The sequence below is a fragment of the Stegodyphus dumicola genome, chromosome 2 (assembly GCF_044657685.1).
Source record: "Stegodyphus dumicola isolate Sdum_Otavi_A_Nest chromosome 2, ASM4465768v1".
Taxonomy (NCBI): Eukaryota; Metazoa; Arthropoda; class Arachnida; order Araneae; family Eresidae; genus Stegodyphus; species Stegodyphus dumicola.
Window position 1 is genome coordinate 159,671,813 of NC_140769.1, and position 11,923 is coordinate 159,683,735.

Here is an 11,923-nt window from a genome sequence, read left to right on the forward strand (position 1 = left end):
AAACTAAGAATTTTACATTCATGCAAATGTTTTACCTAGCCATTTTAAAATATACAAGTATTGCATCATAATTTTAAATGCCCAGATGATTGCATTATATTGGGTATAATGAGCAAATGATTATAATAATTCTAATTACCCGGCCGTGTCTGAATTTATGTAAAGCATATGAACTAAAAGTATAAAGAAAATATTAATATATAAGAAAATTTAAAGAGATATATTAAATTTTACTGTAATTGTATAAACTACAGAAAGTATTAACATTTAATTAAGTGATAAATTCAATTGCATTTCAATGACATGAGCTTTAGTGAGCTCTTATTAGAGTAAACATCCTTGGCATTAGATGATTTAAAATTTTTGAGGAAATTTTTGGTACTGTCAATTATTAATATGTATAGTTAATGCCGTAGTAAGTTTATTAAAATATGAGTATGATTTTATAGTAAAGATAAATAGTAAATAATATAGCAAAAATGAAAAACTTGCAAAAAATTATATTCTGCTTATTTTTTGAAATTCTGTTAAGCTGATATTTAAAAATATGGGGGGGGGGTGATCTTGTGTAGAGAGGAGGAAAATTAAAAAAACCTTACACTGTAAATTTTGTTTTCAAACAGTACTTTCTGCTTATTAAAACATTCATTCCGTGAAATCTGCAGACTTTATTTTCTGTTTTAGTGAATCACTTCCCTTTCTAAAGTAGTTTGAATCTAGCATCTTAATACTATTAAACACCTATCATAGTTTTCTGTCAACTTCCTTTGTGAGAGAATATGAATTTTAATATGAAAATCCCCTCATCCATGCAATAAACTGTCAGCTTTAAAAGAAATGCAATATTCATTTATAGAAAGAGATTGCAGAAATGTTGAATAAAAACTGTGTGGTTATAGCAATATGTTACTAGTTGCATAAGTAGGAGATTAACTCCAAGTTTTGGACTATTCATTACCTGGCTGCTTCAGAGAGCTGCCTTAACATGATTTACAGCCCAGTACAGTAGGAGATGCAAAAAATTAATAAAAAACAATTTGGATATACGAAGGTTGCTATTTCTATTTCTGGCCTTGGCAACAGTAAGTGTTTCTTGTCGACTGAAGGCAATTCCAATCTAAAGTTTGATATTTTTAACCATAACTTCTTCAGAACATTTTGCCATTTTAGCATGATTTGTGTTGTTTACAGTAAATTGAAAAATTAATCTCTGGCAAAATATGGAACTGACTCATGAACTGTTTCGTGCGATTATTTTTCATAACTTTATCAAGATTATCAGTATTATTATTTGAATTATCAAGATGAGTGCTTCGATGAACTCTGTTCTTTCTGCAGTGATAAAGCACCATCCTACAACACTGTAAAAAACTGGTATAATAAATTTAATCATGGTCGATGTTCGCTCCATGATGAATTCCATGAAGATCATCCAAAATCAGTTGTTGTACCAGAAAATATCAATGCTGTGTATGAGCTGATAAAGCAAGATCGTCATGTGACATACCTTGAGATTGAGGCATCTTTGAACATTAGTATGGCAAGCATCAATAAGATATTACATAAAAATTTGACCATAAAAAATTTGTTCGCACTGGATCCGACATAATCTGACAAATGCTCAAAAGAAAGCTTGTGTCAGTTGGTGCAAGAAAATGTAAAAATACGTTCAAGGTGCATCAAAGGCTGTGTATAACATCTGCACAGGTGGTGAATCATGGATCTATGCACATGAGCTGAAACAAAATAGCAGAATATTGTATGCGGCTGTATGGTCAGCAGAAGACTGTATGGTTCCAAGACGAGCCATATCCAATAAAAGTTGTTCGCAGAAGAAGCTTATCAAAGCAAATGGTTGCCTGTTTCTTGGTTCAGAAATTGCAGAGTTCCTATTCAGTAATAAGTCCAAAGAAGGGTTAAATTTAGCCTTCATTTCAATTCCAATGATTCACAGATGGCCCGTTCGCAGGCTTCAGTAAGCCTCCACCTGAGCTTAAACTCAAGATAGAAAGTAACAAACTAGTCTAATACTAATTAAACTAAAACCAGCCAAAGTTGCACAGAAATAACTAATAGAGTTGGCCCTTAATAATGATCACCGGTGAATATGAGCATGCACGCAACAATACGGCCAAATTGTATTGAAATTAGTACACTTTTAGCAACAACAAGACCAGAAGGCAGAACATGTGTCTTAATGCTCTACTAGCCTGTCCTAAAAACTTGTTCTGGTAGGGAATTGTAAGTGGGAAACAAGTAACGGAAGAATCAAATTGTTCTTGTTTCAAAATAAAAATAACTATTAGAAAACTAAAATAAATCTCTACAAGATATTTATAAAATGTGCAGATAAGCCTAGGACCGTGGTTCGAATATGAAGGGTAAACATAAAGGTGTATGAAAAAGAATTTTGAACATTAATTCATGAGAAGTATTTGTGCTCTACTGTAACGTTGTCGTGTAAAAGAACGTTGTCGTGTTTGTTGTTTGTTTGAACGTTGTCAGTTTGTCAACAACAACAGTTGTCAGTTTGAACGTTGTCGTGTAAAAGAACACTGTGAAATCCAATATGTTTAGCATTTTTTTTTTTTTTTCCCCAACTGTTCAGGAGCTCTTCCCCCCCCCCCCCCGTACCTCAACTAATCGGTGGTCTGTGTTGATAAGTAACATTTGAAATTTAATGTTAAAACCTTTGTCAAATACCTGATGGTCTAGCAGAATTTATGCAGTAAGCTCTATAAGATTCCAGTTAGGTGAAATTTATGATGCTTTTTTGTGAAATATTGTTTGGAAATAATTTTGATAACACTACAAAACATCTCGCTGCTTTCTTAGTTAAAAGAAATTAAAAATTACGAGTTTCTATGTATATTAGATATTCGTACTAGTGGTACAAGATATTAAGTAAAGTTGATGTTGTTACCAAGATCCTGCAAACTAAAAAATTCAATATTTCGCAGGCTTGCGAACTGTATTGCCTGTGAAACTTGTACTGTTTCACAGGCTTCAGATTTCAACAACCTGGATACCTTTTTAAAGGAATATTTGTTAGATAATAGCTTCATTGACATGCTCATAGATGCCAATTAATTATCATCTTGCTTAGAAGTAGATGTGAAATTCAAGTGTTTAGAAATTTTAAGGCCATGAAAAAATTTTTTAAAAAAATTTTCTTACAAAAGTGCAGCTTAGAAAATTTGAACTAAGAATCAAAATTCAAAGTTGGTTGTTTTTTCACAATGCTAGATATTACTCTTTCATCTGTAAATGAAAGATTTTCAGCTGTTATCCACTCATTCTGATGTTTTCAAATTTTTGGGGAATATTGAGGACTCTGGCAAGTATTCTGACCAAGATCAATTTATTTTTTGTAAAAAACTTTAAGTAGTAGCTTTAACTAACAAAAATTAAAAGGAAAAAGATGTAGATGGAACAAAACTTTTACATTAATTACCATTTCTGCAAAATTGAGACAAAAATGTAATGTCTGTAGTAGAAACACTCTATTATGTTACAATAAATAACTTAACCATTCATTGCCAGATATTACAGTTGCATTACATTTACTGTTAACTATGCCAATTTCTGTAGCTACAGCTGAGAGATCATTTTCTGAATTAAATTAAGGATTGCTTATGATCTAGAATGAGTCAGGAGCATTTAGAAAAATCTTGCTATCCTTTCTATAGAGTCTGACTTTTTAAAGCATCTAGATATTGAAAATCTAATAAAGTTGCCAGAAGTAAAGCTAAAAAAATTTAAATTTCTATAAGATATTTCTGTTGTTTTTCATCATGTATATCTATTTAAAAACACTGGCAATCTAGATATATTTTATTTGACCTTTTGCTTTTTAGATAATGATTTGGAATAACATTTTATAACTTTAACGCTGTTTTTTCTTTTGTTACTCTAGTTTCATTATCCAATAAAAATTTTTATATTTTTTGTATGGGCACTTATTGTTTGCCTCAGATTCAAAAAAATGCATACCAGTACTAACAAATCTAAAGATATTTTCATAAATTTCAGTACTAACAAATCTAAAGATTTTTTCATAAATTTCAACGTTCAGCTGTGGGGGAGTGAACAATCATTTTGGCTCACTAATGTAGAGAGTAAAGAAAAGGCACCCATAAGTATTTCACATGACGGTGCCGAAAACACTTGGCACGTTCCTTTAGGGGGTTGAGCAGATAATTGAGAATACCAATCTTTCTATTATTTAAAATTACCAACTAAAAATTTCTTTACCATGTTAAATATTAAATTTATTCATATTTTGTTATTTTTTAGAACTGTTTCAGTAGGAAGAGGTAGCAGTTCACCTATTAAAGGTGCTAAACTTCCAGAAATTTTAGAAACAGAGGCATGGGACGGTAAAGATGGAGAGGTAAAGAAAAAAGTTTTATTATTATTATTATTATTATTATTATTATTATTATTATTATTATTATTATTATTATGTAAAATGTATGTTGGTTTAAGTATATTTGTCTCTTTTAAATAATTGAAGTTTAAATGAATATGTAAATTAGAACAGAACTGAATTTAAAGTTTCATTGATGGCATAAAGGAATTATTTGTACCCTTATCTTGTTATTATGGTTTATAAATTAATTTTGGTATTTTTGATGTTTTACTTCATTTATATCATAAAAATGAATTTAATTGGTAATTTGGACATTTTTTAAACCATTTACGTTATGTTGGAATATCGTGCATAATTTTAGGTATTGAAATTGTGCGCATGACAATGTTTAAAATGTGCTGAATGTTTTCTTTGAAATTTTAGACCATTTTTATTATAAAATGGGATTTGAAGCTTAATTTTTCTTTGCTGTTGCTTCTTGGTTGCACAGCTTATATACTAGAGATGTAATCTTTCTCCTCTTTTTTCCTCTGTAGTTTTTCTTTTCTTCTTGTAAAAATGTAAATTTTTGTATTCCTTTTCGTATTAGAAAGATTAAAATTATTATTGTCAGATGCTATTTCTCATTCATATAGATGCTAAAATTTCTAATTTCATATTTCTAGTTGAAAATTTTTAAGGTTGATTTGTAATTTAAAAATTAATGCAGCCATCTCATAAACAGTAGATTTGCCTGACTCATTGAAAATATGTTGCTTTGTAATAATCATGCATTGATTGGCTAGAATTGTCACATCTTAGGTTTAAAGAATAAATACTTTTCAAATCAATTATGTGAATATGCATATAAAATTTATGCTTCTTGGCAAGCAGTATCTTTTTATAACTGAAAGGTGATTTTATTTCCATGAATTTTTCTTTATTACACCCATGCTATTTCAGCAGTAATTATTATGAATTCAATGCAAAGGAACAACATTTAATTCTGTGTACTCTGTATATTATTGCAAGCTATGGGATCATTGACGTTTCTTTAAATTATGAGTCCAGATAAGCAGAAAGAAAGGAATAATTGGTAAAGTTAACAAAATAAATAGCACATACAACATAAAAACAGCTGGAAATAACTCAGAATGCAGATATTCGGCAATTCCTCCTTAGCACACAAAATAAATCGTAAAGTTCCTTGTATCTTTCTCCTAACTCATTGTTCAGCTAATGGCTAAATCTTGTAGCTGATATGCAACGAATTCGCAGTTGAACTCCGTAGCTGTCTGGCCCCTGTTTATACCCTGCAGCATGTGCTCTGGAAACTTCTGAAGGAATCAATCATAAGACTTTGAAAATGTGTTTTCACAAATCTTCAAGAAAGCCACTAAGTTGACATTGAATTGCTAAATTTGACCAAGGCCCCACAGGAATGAATTGCCTATATTTCATGTTCTAATTGAGCTAATTTTACTATTCCAAAGCCATTGCACTCATTAAAAAATCTATTCTATGCAACAAATAAGTACTTAAACACAAGACATGTAGCCACAAATTGGATTAAACACAAAATAACCCATAAAATAAATAAAACAATACAAAATATTGCAACAATACAAAAAATCAAAAATACAATAAAAATGAATTAAAGTATTTACAACAATACTTACCTGCAATACTTTGTGCTTTACTATCTGTGTAACATTTCTAATCTGTTTAGTGCTGTTCTAATTTGTCCAAAAGCAATATTTAGCAGCACTAACTTGGCTTTTACTTTTTTAATTGGTTATTATACTATCTGTTTTTGTGGCCAGTCACTTAAAATGGTTATTATAAAAAATTTTAAAAGAAAAAGAAATATATGTAGTTAAATTCAATGAATAATTTCTCATTTATGATTTCTTCTAGGAAATAGAACTATTGTAATTGAACCTATTTAAAATTAATATTTAAAAAGATTTATCTAAAGCTATTAAACATATAATAGACCTAGAAGTCTAAAGTCTTAAAACTCAAAATACAAAAATAAATAAAAATTAAAATAATAAAAATCTCAAGGAAATTAAAATAAATTGTCGTCGATTTCTTTGAAGAAAGTTGACTTCACAAGGCGAATTAACTTTCTCCTATAAAAAATATGCAATAATTTGATCCAGTTTTATTTCATCCTTTTCCCATATCTGAATGAATCCTTTAAGCTTGCAAAAAAAATTTATAATTTTTAAACATGTTCTAAATTAGTTTTCAAATACAGAAAGTAAATTTCCTGCTACGATCAAAGGGACTGACTAACAAAATGCATTTAAAAAACTGCAGGTAGAAACTAGAGAAGAATCAGTTAAAATGCATAAGTTATGAAGGAATTCAAACAAAAGAAATATAATTATATAGTTTAAACTGTTATACAGGGTGTGTCAAAAGGTCGTTGCCAAACTTAACATGCTCGTCTATCATACTGTGACAAACAGGATTTATGTAGGAACTTGTGTCATGTGAACGGCAACCACTAGAAAGCAGTGTTCGCAGGTTATCGGAGAGTGAGAAGTGTGATCATTTCAGATGAGGACATTGTAGGAAAAGGATGAATTGGTTTACTAACTCAGTTCTTTAGGGACAATTTGTGGAAAGAGTTTTGACGGATCTGATGGTTGACATTCCAGCAACTATATGCCGAAACATTTGGTTTCAGCATGATGGAGCAGCTGCACATTTTAGCAGCACTCTGTGAGAATACCTCAGCAGGACATATCTTGATCACTGGATTGGTAAAGGTGAACCAGTTGCATGGCCACTGCAATGCGTGCCCCAACCTGACTCCTCGATTTATGCCTGTGGTGATACATGAAGTCCATGATGTGAGATGATCATAATATCGGACATGAATCCCATTGCCAGAATCGTAGAAGCGGTGGCACGTGTCCATGAATCCATGTGTTGCCGTTGTGAAGTATGCAATTTGGCAAATGGAAGGAATTTTGAACATCTTCTGTGATTTAACATTGTTCTTTTATTTATGTCATATTAACCTCTTTCGACATTGCCTTCTATCGGTCGTCGTTTGCATTTTTGGCACTATGTAAAATCTTGTTTGTCTTGGTATGATAGACCAGCATGAATTGGCAATGACCTTTTGAGACACCTTGTATAATAATAGTTGTAATTACATTGCATGTACATATAAATGTAGACCAAAATAAACATTGGAGGTGAAGGCAGATTAAATATTATTTCAGCAAACATGTTGCGGCCACAATCAAGTTGGTGCATTACTTGTGTCTATTCGAAAATGCTTACATTTTAGATAAATTGGATGTTTAAAAAAAAAAAAAAAAGGAAGAAGCAGACAAACCATAGTTCAGCTAGTGTGTTACAGCGTGTTACATTCAGAGTAAAATCTTAATTCAGACTGAGTTAGTTTCAGTTTTCAGTGCATTTTGATAGGATAGTTAATATTGCTATAAAATTACTATTGGCTGCTTGAATTTTAGTTCCATTTACAGCACCAGAATTATGTAAGTCATGTGACATGAATTCATCTGTAAATGACACAGTCCAAATAGAGGTTACTATTTTTAGAATAGAGAACGAAAATTAATTTTATGCTGCTAATCTAATCTTTTACATATTTTTTATTTTTCTTACATGTATATATTTGTGTATGTGTATATAATATGAAATGCATCCAGCTAGTGTAATTTCATGGGTCCAGTAAGTAATTAATAATAGAGATGAAGAATTGCTGAATAGTTTTTTAATAATAGGCAGATTAAATTGGAAATAAAAACTAAATTTTTTGCACTTTGTTGAATAGCAACATAGTGGCACATGGAAGATTAAAATATTTTATTTTGGCCTGTGGTAGCACATTAAGCTTCAGAGATAAATTTCTTAAGCTTTGCTGAGAGTTAGTACATTTCTTTTAAATCAGTAATTATAATTCAGTTTGAAATACCTTATGTTATGCCAAGTGGCATCACATTGTTTTTAAAATCACTGACATTGTTATTCAAAATTTCATTAACCTTTGTGCAAAATATAAAATAACTAAAATTCAAAATTTAGGCTTTGATGTGCATTTTTGATTGAAGGATTATATTTGTTCCAAATTTTGTGACTGTAAGTACTACTGTACTATGTGGAAAATAAACATGCAGGTTCCTTATTATTAGTAAAAGATAATGGACTTGTGATTTAAAACTTGATGCAAAATGGTAGTCTAATCAAGAGTAACCTATAAGCTTTGTAAATATGAATTTACTTTGAAGCATTCTTTATTGGCAGGTAAATATTTTTTCACTAATGCTTTAATCCAACTTTACAACATCATTTATATTAATATTAAATGTCAGGGAAATTATTTCTGATTGTGTACTACTTTTTCCTATTTTCGCCATTTTATTCAATGTATCAATAAATCATATTAATAGTCTTTTATTTTAAACTACTTTCTTCTGCATTATATGTTGAACTTTGCATTTGCTAATTTATCATTTATAAAGAATCTTTATTCTTATTTTTATTTTATTTTTTCTTTTAGTTGCCAGTTGAAGAGGATATTGATCTTAGTGATGTTGATCTTCCAGAAGATGAAACCACCAGAGAGAAAACAGAATTATGAAATAAAACTAGGTTGTTTCAAATTAGACTATGCTACATCTTGTATAAAGTTCTTCATTAATACATTTCTCATAATGCTGCCATAATACTGTCATCAGGTTCTCAAATACTGAATTATGTTTAACCTCAAAGAATATACCTTATTTTAATTGTACAGATTCAGCCGATGCTTTTAAAGGACTTAATAAAACTTCAGAATTGTTTTTTTGAATTTCAATCAAAAAAGTACTTGTGATTAAAGAGTTACCTAGAAAACTTGAAAAAAGGAGAAAACTAACAGATATGTTCAATGAACAAAGATTCCTACTAGTCGTTTTCATTATTATTTCTATTTTGTCTTATTTTTAAGGGTAGCATTGGTATTTTGAGCTATCTTAAAATCTTTCCTTGTAAGGGTAAATCTGTAAGTGGGAAAATTTTTCAAATCTTGCATTTTTTTTCCAGGGGTATGGTAATAAATTGTTTTTGAAATCTAGCTTGTAACTAATTCAAAAATTTGTTTTGTTGGTTATATTTTGGAGATCAAAATAAAATTTCATTTTTCAATAAATGTACTTAATTCTTCTTGGGATATAACATATATGAAATCATTTGAGTATACATGTCATTTTTGCAAAACTTGTTTGAATGTTACTGCTTTAAAATTAAATTTTGAACTATAATATCCTTTAACTGATTCTTTTAGAAATATAAAATCTAACATTTTTATTAATACTTTCAATACAGTACAATTTTTATTAATTATTAATTAAAATTCTCAAGTTCTAGGGTTTAAGTAGATATTTGCTAATGATTTAATAGTACTCTTAATAGATGCATAGAATTAACAACTATATTTGCACTTTAATTGGTCATTTTTACACACGTATACAAAAGTGAGTTCTGAATGTTTATACATGTTCATTTTTATGTACTTCCCAAAAACAAAAACGTTCTAAAGGTATTTAATTTGCTCAGTTACCTTAAAAATTCAGTAGTCGATATTTTGCTAATTATTGGATCAGCTAACAATTTTATAATTAAGATCAAGACCTTTAATAACAGCAAAATGAATATTTTTGTAGATGTTATTGTTTTGAATTGTTTCAAAATTGTTTCTATGTTTGTAAAAGGGAAGAGGACGAACATCAAAGAATGGGTAACAAGTTTACTCATTGTGTTAAAATATAATATTAATAAATACAAAAATTATTTTTTCTTATTTTATCTTGAATATTAAGCAAATCATAAAAGGATAAAAATGCAGTGATTTATGTGTTCTGAATAATTTGCTTTGTAATACTATAAACAAGAGAAACAGTTCCTGGTATTGGGCAAAATGATTCTGATATTGGGTTTATGTGTATGAATACAGATTAATTCACATTGCTTCAATTTAAAACTGTCTCACTTTTGTTCCTTTTGGACCAACACTAACCATTCAAAGTATAACATATTAAAATTCAATTAAAATATACTTAGCAAAATAAGTATATTCGATAAGAAAACAATGGACCTGTAAAATATAAAAGATAAGTATTTTTATTCAATATATAAAAATAATATATTAAATATAATATATTTAAAGCTATGTGGTTAAATTATGGTGTTAAGTCTCCACTTGGTGTTTTTAGTCAAATATAATGTTACTTATTTCAATATAGTTCACTTAATTCAAGTCACATAGAGTCGCAGAATGCCAAATGTCCACTTAGTCCAATATGAAAAGAATTAGTTAAAAATTGAAGGTGCCTAGAATCACAGTCACAACATGATGGGACATATAATCAGTAAGACTATAGTACATCAGTCGTGTACAGGTAATAGAGATAGTGTCAACATTATTAAGCTTTGCTCTTCTAATGGAATACATCAAATCGTTTACATTTTGCATCAGGAAATCTTCTGTCCTCATAACAACGTTTAATGGCTTATAAGGAACACAGAGTTTAACACTTCTGTCTTTCTTATACACACATATGACTGGATGTGCAATCTCAGCTTCGCTTTCTTTAAATAATCATAACCATAATAATTCTTCAACTTGATCATCTTGCGTAGTTTATCCTCTCAATGCAGTTTCACGCTAAATGAGTTGCATTACTGCAGATATAACATACCTTTGTGCAAGAGTTCTCCGTTTCTTCGGCAAAAGTTTTCCCCTGCTATTTTGGTTGTGGCTGTTCTGGCATTTCCCTTCTGGGTTTGTTGTCGTTCGCCTCTGTGCTCTGGTAATTCGAAACTCTGGACCAGGATGCTCAGCTGACCGTTCTCTTCATGCAAAATCATTTTTCCTTTAGAAGTAAGATACGGATCGCTTTCTTTCGTTAAATCGATTGAGGTGAACCAGTTATTTCCTTGACATATTTTTATACGGGCTGATATCTCCTTAGCTAGTGTTACTATTAATTTGTCTGCCACAATTAATTCATGACTCAGTGCAGCGAGAGGTTACAGTTTTTAGAATAGCGAAGGAAAATTCATTTATGAAGATATTTAATCTTTTACATGTTCATTTTTCTTACATAATGAAACTTAAAACGCCTGTCATAAATGACAAAGGTGTACGTTTGCAGGATACCGTACAGCTGTGGCATATGTTGTTGCTAATGTTCACTTGTCTGACCTATAGTCAGCACAAACACATGACAAGGTCCTTGCCATGACCTCATGGCAAGGAGCGCAAGTTTACGCTTACTGTTGACAACAGCCATGAACACCTTATATTTCACAGAGCAATTAGCTCAGCCCCCCCCTCCAATTTTGAAGGAGAGCACCCGGGGGGATGGGTAGGAGGTATATATATATAATTACAAAATTATTTTTTCAAAACAAAATATAAACATGCCTAGTATTTTTGTGCAGTAAGCTGCTGAAAAATTATCGGTAAAGACATAAAATAAGAAATTTAGAACTAATTTTTCACAAAGACCAAAAAGTGAAATTCATAATTAATAAATTTCAAAT

General features: G+C 30.2%; 1 protein-coding gene across 1 annotated transcript in view; it reads left to right on the plus strand.

The window, feature by feature from the left end:
* The window catches only part of CaBP1 (Protein disulfide-isomerase A6 homolog CaBP1), a 50,423-nt gene extending 41,243 nt beyond the window's left edge, over positions 1-9,180 (plus strand). The window contains exons 9-10 of the mRNA XM_035367688.2: positions 4,297-4,393; positions 8,898-9,180. Coding sequence (XP_035223579.1) covers positions 4,297-4,393; positions 8,898-8,978 — 178 coding nt within the window. The 3' untranslated portion in view covers positions 8,979-9,180. The remainder of the gene's footprint in view (positions 1-4,296; positions 4,394-8,897) is intronic.
* The last annotated feature ends 2,743 nt before the right edge of the window (positions 9,181-11,923 follow it).